General features: G+C 46.7%; 1 protein-coding gene across 8 annotated transcripts; it reads right to left on the reverse strand.

Annotated features, from left to right (window-relative positions):
- Positions 1-4211: 4211 nt before the first annotated feature.
- IFT27 (intraflagellar transport 27) lies at positions 4212-21699 on the reverse strand. Of its 8 annotated transcripts, none has more exons than XM_048833460.2 (8): positions 21556-21699; positions 20494-20611; positions 15587-15666; positions 14229-14288; positions 12828-12887; positions 12061-12178; positions 11630-11739; positions 4212-10621 (listed from the first exon to the last, which is right to left on the reverse strand). In XM_048833460.2, the coding sequence occupies exons 2-8, from the start codon at positions 20525-20527 to the stop codon at positions 10508-10510; spliced, it is 576 nt and encodes a 191-aa protein (XP_048689417.1). In that variant the 5' UTR covers positions 20528-20611; positions 21556-21699; the 3' UTR covers positions 4212-10507. The 8 variants fall into 8 exon arrangements, with proteins under 8 accessions (XP_048689417.1, XP_048689434.1, XP_048689439.1 ...); XM_048833477.2 differs by lacking the exon at positions 21556-21699 and adding an exon at positions 21371-21411; XM_048833482.2 differs by lacking the exon at positions 21556-21699 and adding an exon at positions 21282-21388.
- Between the last annotated feature and the right edge of the window lie 3580 nt (positions 21700-25279).

A 25279-nucleotide genomic window follows, 5' to 3' on the forward strand; every position in this document is an offset into this window, starting at 1 on the left:
GATGGGCATAGTATAAGAACCTGTCATAGACAGAAGTCATAGATAGGCTAGGACTATTCTGTTCTTCAGGAATGAAGACCAAGATATTTTTTTTAAAAAAACCTGCTTAATCTCTTAACTTCATATTTAGGCACCTAATAAGTGGACTGATTTTCAAATGCACTGAGCAGACAGCGGCTCCAACTGTCTTTACAGAAAACTACAGAAACTCAGCACCTCTGGAAATCTGGCTACTTATTTAGGTGCCTAAATATTGATTTATAAGCTTAACTTTAAGATCCTATTTTTAAAAAATCTTAGTAGAAATTAAGCTAGGATTTCAGAGGCTATGATTTGGGTGTATAATCAAGGGCCATTATTATCTATCATCTACTGTACACTATGATGATGTGTGTTAATGTGGCCCTGTGTAGTATCTGGGAGCTGTCTGGAGGGAGAGAGGCATCTGTTCATACATATTGTGGCAAATCTGTGGCCAGCTAGGTCACTTCACAGTTGTCACTATGCTACACACCATGGCAGCTCAGGATTTCATGGTATCACCAGGGACAGAATTTGGTCCTTCTGCTCCAAAATTCCAGGCTCTTGCCACTTGACCTAAAGGAGAATCTCCACTAGCTGTTTTGGTCTTTGACACACAGTTGGACAGTTCTGATTCCAGCTAGCAAAAGGCAGCTTGAACACACATCCTAGCCATTTCATTGCAATATCAAATATGGGGGGAGGGGCTGTCTTTCTCCTCTGAGTGTCATTAACTAGTTTACTCTGCTTGTGGATTATTTGCTGCCATTTCTTTTGAGACAACCATCAGGCAGCACGGCTGAGGACATTAGGGAGGGGTCTGCCAGCAATGCCTCTGACCTCCATACTCAGAGCACAGGACAAGGAGCTGAACAGAAGAAGCAGGATTAGAACCAGCTGCCTGGAATTTCAGGAAATTCCCATAAACTCTCTGAGCTGGGGAGATACCTGGGAGAGGAGTAGCCAATTGCGCAGGGTCAGAGTCTCATCCTGCTCACTATTAGTTGCATTCTTGGATGATATGGCTCTTGCCTGCTCATGTGCACTTGTGTGTCTGATCCATCCACCATTTGGGTAAAACTCTTCAGTTGCCATCTTTCCAGTATCTAGCCCAAAGTTACAAGCCACTCCTCTTTTACACAGACCACTGGGACTCTTGTCTGCAACTGACCTATATTAGTCTAAAGCTCCATTTGCTCTGGCCTGAACTCCCCTCTCTTCCCCCACCCAGCACACATGCTGCCCCTCCCCCCAAACACCTTTATACATCCAAGGACATTGCTAAAATAAAATGATCACAACCTGGCCCTCCGGGAACTTCAGTTTTACAGTTTGCCCTGCTCTGATGCTGATAGAATTCACAACCTAGTTCAAGAGAGACAGCCAGAGAGTGAGAGAAAGGAGGCAGACAGCCAGGGACAGAAAGGGATAAAGGGGCTAAGGAGAGAAAACAAGACTTGAAACAGTGTAACCAGAAGAAGTAAGCTGAAGCAAAAAGAGAAAGACCTATAATCTGGGAGAGAGAGAGTCTGGAACACAGAGGAGAAGAAGGGACAGGGAAGATGAGAGGCTGAGAGAAATCTAGAAGATAAGAAAGTCGTAGAGAAAGAAAGAGACTGAAAAAAGAGAGGAAAAAAGAACAGAAAAGAGGTGATGTAGCCAAAAGAACAACGGGACAGTTGGAGTCAGATGGAGAAAGAGGGGAAAGATGGTGGCTAAAAGACCAGGAAAAAAAGAAAATGAAGATGGTGGCCATGGGCTCAGACAGGGTTGGGAGAAGAGAGGGTGCATGTCCCGCCTGAGAACCCACACTGGAAGAACAGGGTGAGAAAAAAACAACACAACCAAACCTGTTCTGTCATTTTAAACTCATTCAAACAACCCACCAGAAACAACTAGTCAACAGCTTGCAATGTAATGCTCTAGGGCATCCTGAACCCTAATAAAGGGAAAGGGTTCTGTGCTAATGCCCAGGGAATGTTTACTTTCTCTGCATCCTCAGGACTGGGAATACCTTTCTCTGTCTTGTCAGTTCACCCTAACCTAGCATGAGTGCTCCTTGCTAGTACCAGGGGGACATTGCCAGTCTCCGAACTCTGCCCTGCAGTCTCCTCTCCCAGTGTGTGGTAAGGGAACCTCAAACCCCCACACATGGAAGAGCTCACACACTATTAGTCTCTCTTGTTCTTATATACGCCTAGGACCAGTAACCCCTCCCCACCACACATCCCCCCACCCCCACTTTCGCCCACAGAGCCTGTTGAAGATATCATCTGCCATTCAGATGGATGTCTCCTCCTCTCTTGCCACCTCTCTCTCCTCGCTCACTTGCTCCTTCTCACAGCCCCTCTCCCTTCCACTCACACAATATCTTTGTCACACTGTGTATCCATCTCCATCCATCCAGTCATCTATGGCCTTTCTAACGCACTCATTGCTGTAGTCTCTCTCCCCACATTCTCTCCTTCATGCAGTCCATCTCTCTCCCTGCTCACAACTGCCAAATTTGCCTCTCTCTCTCCTTTACAGCTCTCTCTCTCTCTCCCTCCTCCAGCCAGTCCTTCTCTCTTTCCCACACACAGTGCATCTGTCTGTCTCTCCCTCCATCAGTTAATTTCTCTTCCTCGCTCCCACACACTGCCCATCTGTCTGTCCCTCCTTCACACGGTTCATCTCTCTCACCCTCACACACTGGCCCATCTCTGTCTCTCTCTCCCACCTCCACACAGTCCATCTCTCTGTGTCTCCTACACACCCAGGCCCATGCTCTCTCTCTCCCCTACTGAGAGGAGGCAGCGGCAAAGAATTTGCTGCTGACCGTTGCATTGCTAGGAGGCAAACACATGGCCGGCCTTGTGCAGGCCAGTTTCCGCCTGAGTGCCCCAAGTCACATATCCCCAGCATCATCTCCAGCACTGAGAAAACAGATGGTATAATAAACGAGTGCAGTCTGATGGGGGGGCAAAGGGGTGCCTGCCTGGAACCCCCCCCCCCAGACAGATACACACCAAGCTCAGGCACTGTCCTGATACCAGCCCAGTTTCCTGCCAGACCATAGAGCCAACCAATGCTTGAACTCTGTGCTGGGCCCCAGGTGGACAGCGGCAGGCGTGCATGCCAAGGGATAGGATGTGAAGTGCTTCTTCCGGGCTGTGGCTTTAGACTCCAGAAAGATGGGTGTTAGGTAGGTGCAGGAGGTGCAGCACGGGGGTGCAGGGCACAGGCAGCATGCCAGAGGTATGTTGGGACAGCCTCAGCGGCACAAAGGTGAGTGGGAATTGTGGGCAATGCTATGGGAGATGTTGGGAGGCAGCTAGATACTGAAGCGTATATAACTGCCTGATGTCCGGCAGCTTCCTCTTCAGCCACGTGCTCTGCCCCGTCTCTCCTGCAAGCTCCTGTCACTTCTGCTTAGCAGTGTCTCCTATGTCGGTAAATAGTAAAAACGACACCACGAGGCAGACTCGGGTGACAGGGTCGTCAGCAGTAGCCGTGACTCAATCCTTGCCCAAGAGAAACATCCTGAGGGTTTCAGTGGGTGGGCAGATCACAATGGATGAAAGGGCTTATTTATTCCTCTGAGTTTAGGGCTCTTCTGTGAGTCATAGCACCACGCTTTCATCTCCAGCTTTTTACCCCACTCAACTCCATGCTTATTGCCAGACACAGTTCTCCACCCCAAGTACCTCCACACAGATCTGAGTCCCACCCATGATGCTGGCCACAGTCCCCTGAATTCCACGGGTACCCAGCCCCAAGATCCCCATGCCGACCCATGGCCAACCTTGTTTCAGTCCACACTCCTTCTGTCCCAACAACCCATATATTTTCCTCAAGCCCAGCATAGTCACACTGACCTCAGCCTGAGTATCTTCACGTGAACATCAGCAATGAAACCCACCATCCCAACACCTCAAGGCTATCTCCTCCAGACCCCATGTTCTGACATCCCCATCAGCTGGCTTTGAGCGTGATGCCCTCCAAAGGGCCCCTGAGCCCCATTACTCCCAGCTACAAAATGCTTAGGTTGAAACCCCCCCACCCCCACTAAAACAAGTCCTAGTAACATTGCACCAAGTCCACATGAAACTGATTAAATACAAAAAAGAGGAGTCAGTGATGCTTCGCTTAGACTTAAAAGACCAAACAACTGAAGCACACACAATAAAATACGTCTTTCACATGAAGAGCTGGGTGAATTATTTATGGCAAGTAATTTGCTCATTTAATTTAGCCATTTTTTCTGTTTGCAGAACGTCTATGTGGAGATTGAAATTTTCTTGAATTTGTCAATAGTTGTTGAGTTCTTTTGCTGCATGACTTGATTGTGAACAGTCTTTGCTGAGTATGCAACACAAAATTCAGGATGTTTGAGTTAGTTGTGATTGGTGACGAGTCATGTGGTTTTGTTTCTGCTCTCTGAATGGATGAACGTAACTTCTATATTCAGGTTGCTGGGGCAAATAATTCACACATGAATTTACAATTTGCTTTCTGCAAGTGTTTGCACGACTGGATCACTGAAATCTTTGGGGAAAGAAAAATACAGTAGGGCTGCAGATGTGGCCAGAGATAACCAATGTTTTAATTCACACAAATATTTGCGGAAAATATTTTTAGGTATCTGTCCAGCTTTATTCAGGGACCTTGTATACTACGACAATGATTTCAATCCACCTCTCCAACAAAGCTACACTGACTCTCACCAGAGTGTCCTCAGCCCCTACCGGTGTACACTTTCCAGCTCCAGGTCCCCAGCATCCTATCCTCCATGCTTTGCTCCCTCGATCCTGGTACCACTGCCTGTAGCTCCAACTTCCCCATGTTGACCCTACTCTTGTTATCCCAGACCCACATTATTGTTCTTGATATGACTCAGGCCTACACCCTTGAGACTACATGCATCGGCTCAGCCCCACATCACCACCATAGTTCCAACACCGCCACGCTGACCCTTCATGGCCACCCCTTGCTCTGACCCTGGCACTGACATCTTGAGCCCAACCTGTCACTGCCATATCCTTTGGAGCTATGACATCCCCAAACAGACCCTGTTCCAGACATCTCAATCTTGAGCGTACCCTTGTTGAGCCTGACTCCAACATCAAAACCCCAAACCTCTGTCCTGTTTCCTGAAGCTCTCCCTCTTGCCAGGATGGAGGTTGGTCATTCCTTCTTCCATTCCGTTCTCCACAGTAAACTCCATGAACTGGGCAAATATTGGTCTTTCCCCATGTCTCCTTCCACTCAATTCCTCTGGTGCCCTCAATGAGGTGGGACAGAGATTCACTCCTTCTTGCATATTCTCCTTCCCCTTTGCTCTTGCAATTCCCCTGGTTGTCTGAGACACAGAAGTTGATCTCTCCTCTGCATATTCTCCTCTGCCCACTCCTTCAGTGCCCCTTGCTGGCTGGGACAGGCATTGGGTATTTTTCCAGTACTCATGCAGAGAGATTACAGGCTCCACATTTCTCCAGTTGATGCATGTCTGGCTGGAGGGAACCTCATCAAATTGACCCCATCCCCGACCCCAGCCTGACACGCAAGGTCTGTCACATTTCCCCTATAAACATTGTCAGATTTGGATTTTATCTCAGAGACCAGGGAAAAGAGCAAATCCAGGCTTCACTGACAAATCGCTCCAGGGGAGGAGTTATGTGAGGCTGTGACAGAACAAGAGAAACTCCCCCAAGGGGGAAAAAAAACAACTCCAAGTCAGAATGAGAAGAGCCAGTGTCTGTGAACGTTACATTGCAGCAACTCCAGCAGAGCCAGGACTAGGTTGCCAGCACTTAGCCAGGGGCCATCCTGCCAGGGGAATACACCTTGGACGGAGCTACACCCTTGGGCTTTCAGGGCAGCCTGGCTGGGAATCAGGACTCGATGACCCCCTGAAGAGCATTTATTGGAAAGGACCGGGAAACCTTAACTGCGACGGAGCAGCTTCCCCCCACCCTCTTGTTGTTCTGGGTCAAGAACCATGAGCCAGTGGCCAAGAGGACAGGACTCTCAAGACAAGATGACAACAGTAGGAGGAAACAACATTCTGACTGTGGAGGGAAGATGGGCCCTCAGTGTAAAGGGGAGGATGGGCCTGTGAACACAGCCCTTTAACAGCTCCTCCTCAGCCCTCCACCTCAGTTCTGAAACTTCTGGCACTCCCTAAGTACATAACAGCACAGCCCCAGGACCCTGTGCCTGGTTAGCCTGGAGTGCAGTCCACCAGATGGAAAAACTACTTGATCAGAACCGGCATAGTTGGCAGCTATCCATTAAGAGAGACAGGCAAGGAATCGGATATCTGCTGAGGTTGTGGGAGAGGTGACTGACAGTGCAGGGGGAGCGGAGTCCCCAGGACTGACAGTGGGAAGAATGGAAATGTCTCTCTGCTATCAGTAAGGGACTCATCACAATGGAGGTCCAAGCACAGAGGGACAGGAAGGCAGAATGGCAACTGGAAGCAATTCTCACCTGAATGTTTTAGGTGTGGTGCCGAAAACAGAGCCCTCAGCCTTGAGCAAAAGACAGAAAGCCAAAGCTGCACAGAGACTAGAAATGCAGTGTTTCTCCCTGTTGTCAGCATCTGCATCAGGCTCGGGGTTTCTCTTGAGAGAGAGTTCCTAATTGGGATGGATTATACATTTCTTGCTGGAGCCTGCCGAGCGCCCAGTTTAATTCCTATTTTACAGCTTAGCCCTTTTTGTACTCCCCGAACACAGTAACCTCTCCCTTTCCCTATTCCTTTCAACCTCAACAACATTGTGCCTTCTGCCATTCTTGTCTCCAGGGTCGATCCTGCCCAAGATATGAATTGTACAAAGGAACCTTACCCAAAGGAGTCAATGGACATAAAAGACCAAATCTATCCCTTGATGTCAGTGAAGTTATACTAGGATGAATTTGGGCCAAATAGTATATTAATGTGATATAATTTATCTACAAGATGTCCTTTCTGAATGCTTGAGACTCCCAGATTAATTAATGTCTTGAAGAATCTGCTCTGACCTCCCTGTTTCAGGGTGTTCAACCATTTATTACAGAGCAGCAGGGACTGTTCCATTGTTGAGCTTGAAGGCAAACTTCTCATTGTAAGCTCAGTTTTTACATTCCCACTAGCTTCTGCAAGAGAAGCTGATCTTCCTGAAATTTTACATGCTGCAGCTTATTCCAGAGTAGAATGTTTCTGGGAAGTTTGGTGAAAAATCAGGAGTTTTAACATTTTTCAATTTTACTGGAAGTTCACGTTTGAAAATGTGTGCAACCATTTTCGGCTCATCTCTCCAAAATGGTTTGGTCTAAAAACTCCAGATTTTTCTTTCATTAACCTTGCTGAGAAGCAATACCACTTGGTTTTCTGGGGAAATGACAAAGACAGATGACAAACAACCTGTGATATTTCATACTAAGGTGAGCAGCGAAAGAGCTAACGAGGGGCTCAGTGAAACAGGGTTATGAAAATGAGCCACTGGGAAGCTGAGAGGGGAGACTGAAGAAAAAGAAGTGCTTGCTCAGCCATTCAAGCAGATAGGAAAAAGGAGACTGAAGGATTATGTACTGTTGAAGGGAACTTGGTACATTCAGGACTATTTGATTTTTACCCTGAAGAATTTCTAGCTGTCCTGGTTTGGCTGGGACTGTCCTGGGCTTTCACAATCCACTCTGGGAACTGAGTCCTGCACAGTTGGAGGAAGCGGTAGAGTTGCAGGGAGACAGCAAGGTTTCTTGCTCAGCAGGCATTTCTCTGTCACTCTGCTCACTGCTCTCCCCTCTGAACGCAAGCCACGGAACTGCGACAGGAGCACAAAACCCAAAGGAAGAGGTGACGGCAGGTCAATCCTCCAAAGGGAGGAATGTAGGTTTGACCGTGATCACAGAAAGCGTGAGGAAACCAATATGGGCCCCAGACTCTTTCCTCACACATCCCATGCACCCAGCTGCTCCAGGCTCCCCCCATAGCTCACCTAGCTACCCCAAGCGCCCTTATGCACAGACATACTGAACATCCACAGCCTCCCTGCCACAACAAACCCTCAAACCACCTAGCTCTCAGGCACCCCTTCTCCACGCCAATACCAACCTCCCCAACTGGGCCATGTTTACACTAGGGAAACAAGCTGACATGTTTTAAAATACTAGAGCAGACAGGATATAATGCCTTTGAAACGCATTAGCTGAATATAGTCAAACCAAAGTTCCTCCCTTTGGAGGACCATGACCAGCAAACATTTTAAAAGACATTAAATCATGTCTACATGAGTGCTCAAAATGTGTGTTGAAGCAGGTTAGGCACCATGTTTTAAACACAAACCGTTTTCTTCCTCTAGACAGGGCCTGTGGGAAGAGGAAAAGGAGCAGCAGATAAATCCCTACAGCTAGCTAGTTAGACTACACATTTGCACTCTCAGGCAATACATCTTTCCCTGAATGGGATACATTTTTCTTCACTAACCTGTAAGAAGCAGCTACCTTATAAATCACCAATCAGCACCGTAAGCATTCTTCTAATTAGATTCTCCGGCTTTTGCTTTCATTCAGTGAAAAACATTCACCCATCTCCATTTTACAGACTGTTTATTAAGAGCTATTTGCAGTGGTGTTGTAGCTGTGTTGGTCCCAGGATATTAGAGAGACAAGGTAAGTGAGGTAATATCTTTTCTTGGACCAACTTGTGTTGGTCAGAGAGACAAACTTTTGAGCTTACACAGAGCTCTTCTTCAGTCATTAAGAGCTATGGCAGGTTTTTCTGGGACAGACAGAAAGTCGTTCCCAGATAAAAATCACATGGGTTTCCCCTTATCTCCCATCCCCAAGGTATTAATCCTCCACAGATCATGCCACAGGTGGCAAAGACACACTTGGCAAAATATTTTAAATATGAAAAGATCCATCATGTAACAGAAGCATGTTACTAGTAAAACTGTAGGAGGAGCCATGAAATCAAAGTGAGCTTTTAGTTCTAAAGTTCTTTGACTAACTCAGCACAGTACTAAAAATAATTATATCTTATTCACAGCAGCTGGAGGTGGCTGGCTCCTGCCTCCACAACTCCTACTTAGATGCATTACATCCAACCCACCAAGAGCAGAGATTCCTGGAAAGCTTGTCTCAGAGAAATGACTCAGTGCACACCCCAGAAAAATCAGCACCCCTTAGCCAAGGGAAGATGTTGTGACCTTGGAAGCAGACAAGAACCTCTGCAATTGACCCTCTTCTGGAAGAAAAGAGCTACATCCTACCTTGAATTGCACAGATGTTTTGCCTAACTGCAGTGCATTTCCTTGCACTGGAGATCTGAAAGGGTTCTCACACATGCTGTATCAGTATTATATCAGAGACAAGAATTCTACCTAGAGATGTTGTGCCTCCCCACACCAAAGTTAAGGAAAAGTTAGCATATGTGACTCCATTTTGGTTTGGGGCCCACCATTGTCTAAAAGCAAGCACATCATGCACCAAGAGGAGTGTTCCTTAGATACTGCATTCCTGTGAAAACCCTCCCCCTTGTTTCCAGCCTGTCTCGACTCCTGGTTTCTGTTCTTTGTCTGTTCCTAACTCCCTGCCTCCTGGCCTTGATGTGAGCCTCCCATCCTGATAAGAAAGGCTACTGATGCATTGCTTTAGGACCATGTAATGTAGTTGAAGTAATGGTCTAGCACGGGGAATGTATCTAGCAGCGATAGGTGGTAGATAAGGCAAGGGTTTGTCTATTGGCTAAGGTTTCTGATGCACAAGGGCAACATGCTTTGCTAAAAGGTATATAATCTGTGTATAACCTGCATGTGGGGTCCCCTCCTGATTAGCGGGGGCACCACACTCGAGCGTAATAAACTTAGTATCTTTGGGAACTCTGCAGTTGTGGACTTTGTTCATGTGCCTCAGCCTAGACTCGAACTGTGCATGACCTATCGGGTATAATTCGCAGCAATTCCTGTGCGTGACCTATCGGGTATAATTCGTAACACCAAACCTCAACCTGGACAAGTCGCTCTGCTGACTCTCAATAGTTTAGAGCCAGGCGGCCTCTTTCTCCTCCTGTGTCCTGTTTGCACTAGTGATACCAGAACCAAGTGATCAGCTAGGAAATGTGAGAATGGATGGTGAAAATTGAACAACAAAATGAGGTTCTCATTTGACCAAGAGACTGGAAAACTGGACCTAGTAAGGAGGTGACGCTACTGAATTTACTTTGCAACACCCTCCACATTCCAAACACACAAAACAAAGGCAAGCCTGGGGGGAGCGGGAGAGAGAGCAGGAGAAATTATCTATTTGAAATCCTGGGTACTCCTCCTCGGGATAAAGGGCCATCCCTAGGGGGGGTGCGGGGTCCAGGGAGGAAGTGACGGATTCATCTCTTCCGGGAGTGACCGTGCCAGCCAATCACACCAAGTGCAGGGCCTGGAGTGGTTGCCCTGATTTGCCCTACCCAAGGGATGGCTCTGATCTGGGAGGTTGGAAAGGAAGATAGGAGCACAATTCTTGCTCACTACAACACAGTGGCATCTTCTTTGGCACGTCTGTGACCTGGGACCAGCAGAGGGCACTGCATTACCAAGTTATGAGAGGTACAGAGGAAAAGCTCCTGGCAGCCAGACAGCTTCTAAGAGGGAGAGAAAATGAGCCAAGTCAGAGTAAGAACTAGACTCTGAGAAGTCAGAAACATAGATTAGGGTCACAAACTACATCAGCAGGGCAGTGGGCTCCAAACTGATGAACCTGGGAACGTAAACCAAGCCCCAATCTGTAGGCACATCTCAGAACCATTCCTGAGTCAAGAAGAATCCCTGCAGATGTCACACTTCATGCCACAATTGCTGGACACATCTCAACAGACTCTGAGCCCAAAGTCTATTCCAGCCCTGCTAGTGAATGTGCTTTCCAGGTGCAAGGCCCTCCTCAGTCCTACCCCCTTCAGATATATGTCAGTGCTGGGCTGTCCAATGTGAGACATGTCCCATTAGCCTCCCTACTCCTTCCCCATCTCAAAACCCCACCCAATCATCTGATCCGTGTTTCTAGTAGGAAACAGACGGGGCAATTTCCATTCTGTAGCTCCCAACTGTCCAACAGATTTTCATGGAGAAGAAAACCACGTCAGGAGACATGAAAGAAACACCAGGTCTCAACCTCAGAAATGCTGCCTTTCCCCATATTTATTTCTGGTTTAATTTGAATGGTCAGGAAATGGTCACAAGGGGAAAAAACAACAACCCATCTCTCACTTTCTCTCCATCTTCCAGTCTGTGGGATTCTAGGCATCAGGGTGTTTCCGGACTAAAAGAAACCCCACAGGGGCTAAGCAAGTTGCTATACCCAAGGCCCTCACACTAGTGAGTGAAAGGTTTCCACCTTCTCTCTGTAGAGACGGTGGAATGAGTTTGCCAATATGTGGAAAGGGGCTTCGATGTTCTCCATCTCCTTCTGTAAAGAGAGAAGCGACGTTGTGAAAAACGGACGGAGGAAGCATTGAACTATTTCTACTCTTAACTGCTTGATAAAAAAATCCCACATTGATACTGGGAGTGGATTAAATGATAAAGGATTGTAACAGAGCCCCCAAAAGAGAAGACACCCACTTCCACAGATGGAGAAGAGAGAAGACACTCACCACTGATGTCTCACAGTATTGCAGGCCATGGATCTCAGCCCACTCCTGTGCCCGTTTCTGCTCCACAACTCGTCGACCAATCAGGTCTGTTTTATTCCCCACTAAGACACCTACAAAAAGTGTGAAACAAAGGAAAAGAAAACAGAAATGCTGAATTGTTAGCAATAAATACCAGAAAACCTGGTGGGTGAGTTAGAAAACAGGGGAGGAAAAAAATTGGATTGCTAGACTTAAAGAAGGTGCTAGAGAGGACGGCAAGGAAATCACCTGGAATATGCTCTTCCCTGGTCTGTTCTACTCATAGACCGGGTGAGTTGGAGGAAGCCATGCCTGGCTTGGATTTAAGATAATGCTTTATGCCACATCTCAATGGGGAAAAGACGCTGCTACAAAACATGAGAATGGGTGCAAAGAATCTCACCATCTCCTACCTGGAAGGTGCATTCCAAGTGTCCGTGCCCTCAGCTTCTCCAGCCACTTGGCACAGCTGTTGAAAGACTGTTCATTGGTGACATCATACACAATACACAGGGCATTGGGCTGCTCCCACTGTACATCAAGAGAGAGATATTGTCAGCTCTAATTAACTGATGTGGCCAATTGCCAATACATCCCCAGAGAAGACGTGTCTGTATGGGAAACACATTCCAGGACAGAAATAAAAGGAGTCTGATATAATGGAACCTCATGCTCAATTAGCTGACCCTATGCATCAAAATTAGATGATACAACTGAAAGGTCCCTAATGTAAGTGGGGACAGGGACACACTTGCTGGAGTGTGAGAAGTCAAGGGAAGTTCTATGTCCCAACAGAAGGCAGAGTCTCTGTGGAACAGAAAGATCAGGCTGAAGGCAAAAATCTGATACACTAGAATTGGCAAAATAGAAGTTCCTCTAAAAACGCCCATAAAAAACCAAAAACATCCACACAGTTATCTCAGTTTAGTATTCCCATTTCTTTTTAAGAGCCAAAGGCGCTTCCTCTGGGATCCCACCTCCTTTCCTTTGGAACAGATTCCCTACAGTATTGTTCCAAGTTTCAAGATGTAAAGGAACAGTGGTCATAGGTAACCGAGAGGAATTTCTCCCACTTCCACTCAGGCCAAGGCTTGCTACATCTCCCAGACTGGGTAGCTCAGATCCTTTTCACAGCAAAAGCCCCTCTTTAGGAACAAGAGGACTACTACATGATACTTGCCAGTTTCTCTATCATCTCAGAAAACAGTTCTTTGCCCGCTGAGTCAAAAAGGAAGAGTTCCTGAAAGCAGAAAGAAGGTTTTTGCATGGAAGATCATGAAAAGGATTTGGGGGTTATAGTGGATCAGAAACAAAATATGAGCCAGCAGCGTGATGCAGTTGCAAAAAAGGCTAATATCACTCCGGGGCGTATTAACAGGAGTGCTGTTCGTAAGACATAGGAGGTAGCTGTCCCATTCTACTAGGTACGGTGAGGCCTCAGCTGGAGTACTGTGTTCAGAGAAGAGCAACAAAGATAACAGGTTTAGAAAACCTGACTATGAGGAAAGGTTAAAGAAACTGGGCATGTTTAGTCTTCAAAAAAGAAGACTGAGCGGGGACCTGATAACAGGCTTCAAATATGTTAAGGATTGTTATAAAGCAGACGGTGATCAATTGTTCTCCATGTCCACTGAAGGTAGGACAAGAAACAATGGGCTTAATCTGCAGCAAGGGAGATTTAGGTTAGATATTAGGAAAAACTTGCTTAACTACCCTTGTAGTTAGAAATAGAACAAGTTTCCAAGGGAGGATGTGGAATCCTCATCATTGGAGGTTTTTAAGAACAGGCTGGACAAACGCCTGTCAGGGATGGTCTAGATTAACATGGTCCTGCCACAGCACAGGGGACTGAACTTGATGACCTCTTGAGGTCCCACCCAGTCCTACATTTCTATGATTCTATTTGGGGAAGGGTTTGGGAGGTGTACACTAGAAGCTGTCACACTTGCTTCTTGTTCAACCACAGCAAAGTAGCCTGATGCCCCAGTGGCTAAGCTCAAAACCTCCACAGTGCACCTACCCCAGAGAGCAAGTGCAAAGCAGTAGTTGGATTTCCTGCATAAACAGTGAAAAGGTCTTCCCTGCAGTGCACCAGGCCCGGTCTCCATTCCGACCTCCAACTAGATCTGTGGAACAAGAGACTGGGATGCTAACCTGAATATACCTATATCTTAATGGTAGTGCAGAGCATTAACACACAGCAGTCTGGATAGGGCCCAGTCTCCACTGTTTTGGGGAATTGGAATTATACCTGGGTATCCTACATGGCAGTGCAGGGCCCTAAGTGGATTGGTGAGAGCTTCAATTTAAGAAGTCATGTTGCTGCTGAATATGTAAACATGTATGTTTTAAAAATAAGTTATCACTGAAAAAAAATCAGCTAGTGTGCTTAATTATTTTAATTTATTATTTGTATTATCTTAGCGCATGATCAGTGTATCAGGTTTCCAACTTAAATATCCAAGTAAAGCTCTGGTGAGTCCATCCAAGAGAATAAGACATGTCAGACATCCACGTAATAGATGGACTTTGTGCTCTGAAGATCTCCTTCTGTCCCTATTTGTGACACAGCAGGGCTCACCACACTATTACTTGTCTCTGGAACAGATACAGTCTTCACCAACAGTTCCACGCCTGTCGTCTGTCAAGCAGAACCAGGAAAACATTGATCAGCAGGGATTGTAGAGGACTGTCCACTTACACACTATGCTCTAGGGTGCAGCAATCACCTTAGATCACCAGAATACCATCAAACTAAGACCGTGGAGAACCAACTTCACAATAACACTTCCTAAAGTCCTAATGACAAACTTTCTTACATGTTGCAGGCAGTATTTTTCTAGCTATGTTGGTGCTAGGATATTAGACAGACAGGGTGGGTGAGGTAATATCTTCTATTTTGGTGAGACAAACAAGCTTTTGAGCTTATACAGAGCTCTTCTTCAGGACTTCTCTCTAAACTTTCTTACAATCTTACTGTCAACCCCTAGAGACTTGCTCACATGGGGAAACGCGATGGAAAAGAACCAGCCTCTGGAGATTTACTCATATATCAGGATATTGGTAGACAACTTCAGATCTAGAGCTGGGTCAAGACTCACTGGTTTCTCTCTGCTTGGTTGCTCCAAAACATCCCTCTGAATCCTCTGCACTGACCATGTGATCCTTCACAGGTGCTTTGCTGTACCTGGCACATAGGATTAGGGGGTCCTCTTTTTATGCCTGTTCCACTTTCTCTGCCCCTCCCCCAGCCTCTTTTCCTTTTTGCCTCTTCTATTTCTATTATCCAGTTTTCCTTTTGGTCTTTATTTCAATGTATAATACATAGGACAGGACTTATTTTTCATCCTGCTTCTATACACCTATCACCATTAATGTTTTGTATATAGAAGGGCTGAAAACTGCACTCTCTTCCTCTCGGAATGATTTCTTTAGATTTCAATAGCTTGGGGCCATGGCACATATTTTCGTGTTTGTATAGTGAAGAGCATACATTCCACACTCAGGTATTCTACTTGGAGTAAGCAGCTTCCTCCTGCAGCAAACCATTTTCCCTTGGAGCTCCCTTAAAATGGGAAATTGTCTAAGACCACACTAGCTTGTGAAGATTCTGATACAGAAGGAAACTACTGCAATTAGTTTACTGTGTGTTAAACTTTGAAGCCAACTCCCTAGGTATATGGAAATCTACTATGATGCTAGTCAGCTTCTCTTTACAGCCTGGTGTCTAAGTATTTTGAAAGAAAACTCTACTAGACACCCCCTTTAATGCATCAGTGTAAAGGCCTGTCAATAGCTAAAACCAGCCCTCAATAATTCATTCTGCCTGGAGTTTCCCATTCTTCACTCATGGAGCTTTAGAGAAGTCACCCGATGGCAGATTGAGCCTGGTGTCCTCCCTCAATCCCTGTCCTGTGTGTATCATCCCACAAAGCTTACCAGTGTGTAGTTTTTCTGGAAATGAGCTCCATCATTGCAGAACATCTGGGACAAAGCACTCTTCCCTACTGCTGAGTCACCTGCATGGCCAAAGCACTTTGTTTAGTCTTGGATGGACAATCTCATTTCCCCTCCCCCTCAATCCCATTCCCACCAAATCTTCAAAAGAGCTTTTTGTTACCTGCATTTGCAATTTTACCCATTCCAGTCACAACAGGCAAGAAAGCCAGAAAAATCAATAGGACAATTGTCTAAGTTGTGAAACGAGAGTTGCTATTGCATGTGCAGAGCTGGCTTTAGGTGTCTGCAATATCCATGGCTGAGAGGCCCATAAACATAAAGGCAGACTTGCCATTTGTTCTGAAATTCACGGGTCAGCCCTGTATCCTTTCTAGCCTGGGACAATTAAAGATTCCCAAAACTACTCAGGCATATCTCAATGTGAAGACAAAAACTGTGGAATAGGAGAGGAGAAGGGTCTGGATAGACCTTCCTCTCAACATTACAAATCTCCCAAAATCCAAATGTGTTTGTGGGACGATCAGGTCATTCATGCTACTGGAGAATTGCAAGAGGGTGGTAGTGTTCTCCTATGAACCCTCCCCCACTTAGCAGGTGTTGCCCCTGCTGGGAGATGCTAAGCAACTCCTGCTGCAGGTGGCTTGTTAGCTCCATCCTGGACATAAGTGAAGTGAGTGTCACTCTCTCGAGTGAAAACCTGATTCATACCCATAAAAGCCGGGTGCAGGGACAGTAGGGAGATGGCTTGTGCTGCCCCTATTTTGGGAATACCAGGTGCTGGTTTGGCCCCCGAGTGTAGGTTATCCCCCTGGGCTGCCCTAATTTAGGCTCCTGCTGCAACAGTCCCTATGGGCCATAGCAGTGGCACTGAATTGCTGGATCTTAAGACTGCACAGTATACTCCCTGGAATACACTCTACAACAGGATCTCCTGTGAAGCTGGCAAAGAGCTATCCTGGTGTTCCCACAGGATATACTCATACTTTCTACCTCCTTTGTGCTGGCCTACCCAGCGCAAAGGGTCTAGAGGTCTAGGCTGAACAGCTCATAAGGAGGGATTCTAGGAAGCAACCAAGCCTGGAATTAATATTGTGTGTTGAGTTACTTTGTTAATAAAGCTGAACCCAGGAAGGGGGTAAATTTTGACCTTACCATAGTGTGTACACACTGTGTTTTGAGGCAGAGTGGGAAAGGTACACATATGTCTGGAGCACGAAGAGTATTCTGGGTAGTGACTCTTGCTCAGACTCATAGGCCAAATTTAGGCCTACAGTAAATATATTTCATACTAGTAGCTGAAAGCCTATGCTATTGCATGGGTATACTTCGTAGTCATGTGTGTAAAAAAGCTGAAAATGGAGCTCTTGTTTCATGAGCTGTGTTGCAATGAGCAAGGGTGCTATTTGTACATGTTCCCAAAGTTTGCGCTCACACCTGCTCCACCTCCTTGTTACCCCAAGTAGTTGTTATTCCCACCTTCTCTGATTAGCTGTCACATTCGGACTGCCACAGAACCTTTGGACTCCAACTTTTCACCTGGTTCTCACAGGGACCAGTACTGACTGAACCTGGTGATATCCTGAACAAGAGCTCTCAGCCATGCTTGTAGCTGTTTCCTTTGCTTCACACTGACTCAGCAGACATTCTAGGCTTCAGAGTCACAATCTTGAAATCCTATTATATAGATAGCGGTATCTGCTTATAATAGGGCTGAATTGGGCCCACAAATTAAGATGGAAATGCCCTGTTAGCTCATGGAGTTCACTTCACAACTTCTTAAGAAGGCAGTACATGAAACAATAAAGTTTGGGAACCGCTGATCTAGCTCATCCTTGACCAGTTCAGGATTGTTCCCTACAGTATGTTCTCTAGTGCTTTGACCAGTCTATTGTTTCCCTGGGGAGGCTAATGCATAGTTTAATAGACCATTACCTCCTTTCAGAGTGATAGCCATGTTAGTCTGTATCAGAAAAAAAAAAAAAGAAAAAAAAAAGAAGAGGAGTACTTGTGGCACCCCAGAGACTAACAAATGTATTTGGGCATAAGCTTTCGTGGGCTGAAACCCACTTCATCGGATGTATGCAGTGGAAAATACAGTAGGAAGATATATATACAGAGAGAACATGAAAAAATGGGTGTTGCCATTTTTACCTCCTTGTTTCATGACATGATGCTTCTTTACACCCTGTCCCAAACTGCAGAAAATTATTTTGTTTCCACCTCTCAGTGCAAATTCTTATCTAATTTGGTGTCTTCTTTCAGCTTGATTGCCCCATTAGTGAGACAAGGTAGGTGAGATAATAGCTTTTATTGTACCAGCTTCTGATGGTGAGAGACAAGTTTTCAAGCTTGCACAGAAGTCTTCTTCAGGACCTGAAGAAAAGCTCTGTATATGCTCCAAAGCTTGTCTCTCTCACCCTGGGCTCAGCTGACACAGTTCTTAGGAAAAAATTAAGCCTGAATTTAATGTAACTGGAAAAGTAAACTATGTACATTGATTTGTTGCTCTGCCCTTTGAGTACTAATTCTATTTCATGTATTGAAACAGGATTATTGGATAGTTTAGCAGCAGGGTTGGGAAAATAAATTGTTTTGAGAGGGTACAAAAGGAACAGAAGCTGGACCAACAAGATATTACCTCACCCATCTTGTCTCGCTAATATCCTGAGACCAACAACAACACTGCATGCCCCATTAGTGACATTCTTCTCTTCCCTTGCTCCATTCTTTCGCTGCACTCCAATCCATCATTATACTTTATTACAGTAATTTAACATTGCCTGCCTTTTTCCTTTAGTTTGGTCCTATCTTTCCACCATTGCTCCCTGTGCTATTCCTAATGTTACTAATTCCTTTGGCCTCCAATACCTTCCCCATTCTTCTAAAAAAAAAATCAAAATACTGTTTACCACCTTCTTTAAATACACTCCCTTCACCCTGTCTAACTACTGCCCTAGCCTTAACCTTCCCCTTTTCTCTGCAATTAGCTTACACAACAATATTCTTGACCGTAAATCTTCCCTGGAAATAACAAAGGAATAACTATATGATGTCCATCATATAGTTAACCATCTCTTTCTTTCTGCTAATGAACACTCTCTTTCTCTTCTCATTCTCCTTGACCTCAGTGCAACTCTCAGCCATGTGAGCCACTCTCTCCTCCAGATGAGTAGGTACATGTGAGTTTTTTGTTCCCTCCTCTGATGTTTATGCTCCTACCTAATTGTGTTCTCTTTCCCCCTTTAATCTGTAGTGGCTCCTCTTCTGTGTTAAGATCCGCCCGCTTTGGAGGTTCCTGAAGCCAGAGGGAAGTGAGAATCTTTCCTTTTACCTAGCCCCTTTCATCATGGGCATAAATTGGGGAAACATGGGGGGTGTTGCCCCCCTCAACCTGCAAGCCTCAGCAGGCATGGAATTTGCCCCCTCTGCACAGCCTTGTTGGCCTGGCTGGAGCTGCCCCCCGCTAAAATAGAAGTGAAACTACACCTATGCCTTTCTTATCTCTACATAAGATGTCTTGCTTCTATTATGCTTGATAGCATTCAACTGTACATACTTCTCAACAGTCTGTCATGGTCAAACAAACTTGCAGCTTTACCTCAGCTTCTTTCAGATCAACTTGTGCTTCTCTTGAGCAAGAGCAACCTCCTTGGACACATCTGCCTTTCTTTTATTTGCAACTAGACTAACACCATAATTTTTTTTCTTGTTTGTAATCATCCTTATTCCTGACATATTTTTTTCCTTCAGCACTAATAGAAATGCTCCAGCTTATTTCATGAAGCTGGTCTTGGCTCCCCACTCTGCTTCTCTTGACCTTCCTGTCACATCATCTTTCCATTGTTGTGAAGAGAACTTTCTCTTTCATCCTGCATCTTTCTTTTTCAGTGGCTCTCCATCATATTAAATATCTCATCTGAAAACATCCTTTTCCTCATCTGTACCTCTTAGTTTGTTACTTTCTGCTTTTTATGCAATTGTATTTAACAACAGTCTAACTGAAGTACAATTGATATGAAGGCTGCTGTACAAAATGAAGCAGTGTTGTTGAGGCACTCTGATCTAGTGGACAGGGCACTGCACAGGGAGTCAGGAAATCTGGGCTCTGTTCACTGCTCTACTAGTGATCTGCCATGTGACCTTGGGCAAATCACTTCCCCTCTCTGTGCCCCATTCCACCTTATGTCTTGTCTATTGCCTTGTCTATTTAGACAGCAAGTTGTTTGGGGCACGGACTGTCTCTATTTGCATGCACAACACCTAGTGCAATGCAGTCCTTATCTCGCCTAATGGACATTTGGGCTGCTACCATAACACAAATAACAGCTAACAATAACAACATGGCGAGAGATCGGTGTAGGCTTGGCAAGCTGGTCAATTGACTGGTCAAATAACATCAATTCACTGGTCAGCTGATTGCCTAGTATTTGGCCACTGTCAACTATTTGAGCAAGAATGCCCTGCTGCAGGTGGTGGTCTAGCTTTTTCATTTGACTACTGGGGCAATTATTTATTGCATTGTTTGGAGTCAAGATAATTCAGCTGAGTAACTTGTTTTTTTCAAGTAGGTCTAAGTATCTAGGGCTCCTGGAGATCGCAGAGTCTTGCTGTCTTTCATTATCATTCTCATAAATCAGTGTTTTAAAACATTGGACCATTTTGGCCATTATTCAACCCCTCAGCTGACGCATTATTTTGGGTCAGGTGGAACAGCAAACCCCAGATGGACTCCAGCAATGCTTAATTTGTGATGAAAGAGGTGCTGGGGGTCAAGCAATTATTTTACATTTATAACTGATGTACAATTGGTATGAAGGCTGACCCCAGAGGTGCCGGGGCTCAGTCCTGGCACAAATTAAGCACTGGACTCCAGATGACAAGCTCACCTGTCAGGATGCACTTTGCAGCTAGTTTCACCATGCTCCGTGCTGCCACGAGGGGGACCGGGGACCGTTCCCGGGGGGTTATGGTGATGATGGCTGCCTCAGGGGAGGGTGCTGGAGCCTGTGGGGAAAAGAGCCTTAAACAATCACTGAAGGGCTGAGCAGGGGCGAATCAGCAGGCGGGACCACGGCAGCGGGTCCCAATGGGGCAAGGGGGGGTGCAGAGAGGAAGGGCAGGTCTTGGTGTGTGTGTGCCGAAGGAGGGGGTGGAGTGGGGGAAGGCAGGTCCCTGGGGGGTGCAGAGAAGGAGGGTGGGCTCCGAGGAGAGTGGGGTGCAGAAGGGGAGGCAGGTACCTGGGGGGTGCTGAGAGGGGGAGGGCGGCAGGTCCCTAGGGGATGCAGGGAGGGGAGTGGGGTGCAGAGAAGGAGGCCGGGGGTTGAGATGTGGGAGGCAGGTCCCTGGGGGGGTGCAGAAGGGGGAGGAGGGCGGGCTCCGAGGAGAGTGGGGTGCAGGGGGAAGCGCGGGCCCCACCAGCTATTCGAACTCGGCCAGCGCCGCAGGCCCCGCCGCCCTGGCCCTCCCCCTCCCCACCAGCGCTTCCCTAGCAACGCTCCGCCCTCGCCCAGCCACCGCCTTCCTTGGGGGGCCGCCCCCTTCTGTGACACGCGATTGGCTGGCGGCGCTGTCCATCCACCGGCCTCTCGGGCCGCTATTGACTCCCTTTCATTGGGCTCCAGCTTTTGGGACGTGGAGACCCCGGTACCCTGAGGCCACTGGTTCAGGAATATACTTGTCTTTGGGTACGAGTCTGCCAATCAGAAGAAATGCCCCGCTCATTGCGAGGGAAAAGCGGCCTGAGGCAGGCGATGAAGTCATTACCGCTGCAGTTCTTGGTGTGTGCGCGTGCGCGCAAGCTGTTTCTACCTAGCAACTAATAACATTTACAGGACCCTCTTTTTGATTGGACAGATCACGACGGCCTGTACTATCTAGGCGGAATTATTCTATAGCGAGGGTTAGGGAAAAACGCGACGGCCAGAAAGATGCGGACTAGCAGTACTTACCAAAATGAGGCGCAACTTCCTGGCAGAGTCCTGGGGGAAAGAACGGGGAAAAAACTACTTTAACTGCGTACACCCTTCAATACATAATGGGCTCTTCCACGCAGCTCATTCACTCAACGCCGAGTTAACCGCGCATGCGCACGATTCTCTTCCCTCTAAGTCGGCCCCCTCCGCCCTTTGTTCTCCGTGCCTGGGGTTGCGCGTGCTCTCTCTGGGTTCTGCAGCCGGCCCTGGCCTTGCGTGTGGGAGTGCAGCCCCCATGGGGGCGGGGACAGCCAGCCACAAGCCAGTGCTGGGGCAGCGGGTGCCCCACGCTGTAGGTAACCCCCAGTGAGAAAGAGGAGAAGGGGGTGATTATATTGCTCAGTTTGGTCTTAGGCCTGGGTATAGTACAGATACTGAACTGGTGGTCTTGGTTAATGATCTCTTCTTGGTGATGGAGGAAGATCAAGTATCCCTGTTGTTTCTTTTAGATCTGTAGCTACCTTTGATACCATTGACTGTGGAGTATTTACTGATTCACCTGTAGGCATTTGAAGTGGTGTACAGGGACTGACACAGGTTTTATTGATGCAGCTACATGCATAAATGGGCCCACTTTAGAGTGGTGCTTTCCCTTTTTGTTTGATCTCAGAGGTTGCATTAGACAGCTGCTCAGAGGGCTGTCTTGTGGACTTCTGTGAGATTCCATTTTGTCACCACTTTACACAAACTGCAGACGTGGCCATTAGTAAGGAAGTATGAGTTATGATGCCTCAATATACTGATGATGCCTAGCTCCATATTTCTCTCTCTTCAAGTTCTAATCCTGCTTGTGCAGTAGGATTGCTTACTCAGTATCTAACAGAGATTGAGGCATGGGTGAAAGCTAGCTGGCTGAGAACCAGTGGAAAGAGAGATGATTATAGGGTGGGAGAAGCAGCCAGAGAAATTAGCGACTGTGATATCCACGCTTTTGATTGTCTTGACATGTATGCCATGTGTTTCTATGGTATAAAAGTTGGACGGGTGGGTGGGATCCACACAGGGAGTTAGGTGTCACAATGCTGAGTGTCGTGGCACCTAATTTTGAGGCGCTTAGAAAATCCCAGGAACAAAACTGCAATCCACAAAGCATGAGTTAGGCCCTTGGGCTCCCTCTGCAATGAATGGGGAGAGGCAGGTGCCTAGAATGTGATCCACAAAAGCCAGCACGCTAGGTGGGGAGCAAGCCAATAGGAGATGCTGATGAGAGGGTTGTGTCGTAAGTCCTGCCCCTCTCTCAAGGATAGATGCCTAAATCTGGGCTGCAGGGGTTGTGCCTGTCCCTGCTTAGTGATCCACGAACAAGAAGAACCCGCTGCCTGGAGTCAGGTGTCTTAGGCACCCAAGCTGTTTCTTGCAGAAATGAGTTAGGTGCCTACCTTGCACCCTGCAAAATGGCTGGAGGAGGAGCTGAGCTTATAACTTTTAGCCAACTCAGTCACCTGGAATGTGGGAAAACCAGGTTCAATTCCCTCTTCTGCTAGAGGGAGAGAGGATTTGAACAGGGGTCTCCCATGAGTGTGGTCCAAGTGCTGAGCTATGGCCTAGTCATAGGTGGTGGGTGAAGCTTCCCCTCGGGGAGGCTAACTCCCTGCCCTGCTTCTTCTGGCAGAGGCCCTGCCCCAGCTCACAGCTCTCACCTCCCCGTGGTGAGGGGCTGGGACTGCAGTGGTGCTCTTGGCCCTGGTCAGAGCTTCAAGTCTGGAGCCCCTCCCCCATTCCTCCCCTTTCACTTGTGACCCTGCCCCCATTCTGCCCCTACTCCACCTCTTCCCCCCAGGCCCTCCCCCTTCACTCCCCCCCCCCCCTCCACACACCTCCCACTTCTGCCCCAAGACTGGAAAAACTGCCACCAGAAGCTCTCTTCTCCACACCATATCTGTTAATCAACAGGTGTTTGAAAATGTGGAATCTTTACCACAAGTATATGCAATGATTTATGGCCTAAGCTATTAAAAGTAAATTCAGAAGACCCACTGAAGGCAACCAAACTGCCAGGTTTGTTAACATCCCAATCCATTGAAGGAGCAACAGGCAAGAAAATAGAAACATTAGGAATAGTTCGTCAAGGAGGCAACTGTCCAGACTGGCAATACTGCCCCGTGGAAGGGCTGATTCCACCTCTGATATAAACCAAGAAACCCAGCAGCGAATGGAATGAAAACCAAGTTTGACAGCCAGGATATGCACGGAGGCCCATGTCAAAGGAGTAAAATCAATTAAATGAACCTGTTTTGTTACACCTGCTGCAATAAGGGAGGAGACAAGACTCCTAGAAACAAGACTAGGAATCCTCATGGCAGGGTTATAAACAAGGGAGCCCGGGGAACTCCAGCTGCCTATCCTGTGACCTCAGCTTAAAAAAAAATCTCCAACTGGGTAACATCTCAAAATTGAGGCAGCCACGGGCCATCAAAAAAAGTTCCTGATCAAAACCCAACCCCTATCTGCTGAAGTAAAGCAAAGGCCTTTTGTTTCCAAGGAAAAGGCTCATCTCCAAATAATGGCTGCAGAGACTGTAACCAAAAAGTAGCAACTCTGCTCAAAAGATCAAGGAGACCTTCTACAACAGAAATAAAATACCCTGCCTCAATGATGCTTTCCCAGAAAAAGCCCAAAAGAAACTTCTGAACTTTTTCTAAAAAGAGGCAATTAAATTATTAATGCTCTCTAGCACCTGCTCTCAAAAGGAGAGTCAAGGCAAACACCATTTCCACCTTTGTAACCTCCTCTAACTTTTTCATGACTCCTTCCCAATTCCAACCCCAAATATCGGTCCTAGCATAATTCCTAGTGCTTCAAGCCTCAGCTCCACCTCTCTGGCAAAGTCGGGGGGGGAGGCGGAAGATCACCCAAGCCCCCAGCTAGAGTGTGTCACTCTTCCCCCAGTTTATGCAAGCTGAAGAAGTGTTCCTAAGAGAGTGCTGACATTCAGTCAAAACCTGGACATCACAATCATGAGTAATAAACACACAGTCACATAGTCAGCATAAAGACTTTCACTGGAATACAAGATGAAAAAAGGAGAGAAAGGCCGGAAAGGTGCTTTTGCAATATGCATAACAGAGACTGGATAGCGCATACCCAGTAATATATTATATATATATATATCTCGCAATAAGAAAAGCTTATAAAGCTTATAAAAATGGACCTGTTGGGGATGCAGTTGATCTGATCAGGGTGCATGAGTAAACCATTCACAGTTTTCAGTCTTTGCCGAGACCTTTGAAAAAGTTTATAGTCGGAGTAAAGCAGGGACACAAGTCTCCAATTCTTCACCTTCCCAAGGTCCCCCTTCTTAGGCAACAGGGTAAGAACTGCTCGATGACAACTGACTGGCAATATCTTCTCTCTGATGCTCTCCTGGAACAACTCAGGTCCAAGAAGGGTCTGAAAGCTCTTATAAAACTCCATAGGCAACCCATCAGTAGCAGGTGCCTGCTCTGGAGCAAAGCCAAAACGGCAGAAGTCAATTCTGAGAGCATCAGGTACTGTTCAAGTCTGTCCACATTCAACATTGAGATCCTAGGAAGATCCTCAAGGATTCACCAAGTCTCGGATGGACACACAGACTCTGTGTATCACAGGTTTACGCATCGCTGGTGGCCATTCTGGGGAATAGCTCCAGCCAGGTGTTGCATCCTCCCCTGGCAGTGTCTCCTGTCATCCTCTTGCCCTGTGGACCCCACTCACTGCAGGA

This window comes from Caretta caretta, chromosome 1, assembly GCF_965140235.1.
Source record: "Caretta caretta isolate rCarCar2 chromosome 1, rCarCar1.hap1, whole genome shotgun sequence".
NCBI lineage: Eukaryota > Metazoa > Chordata > Testudines > Cheloniidae > Caretta > Caretta caretta.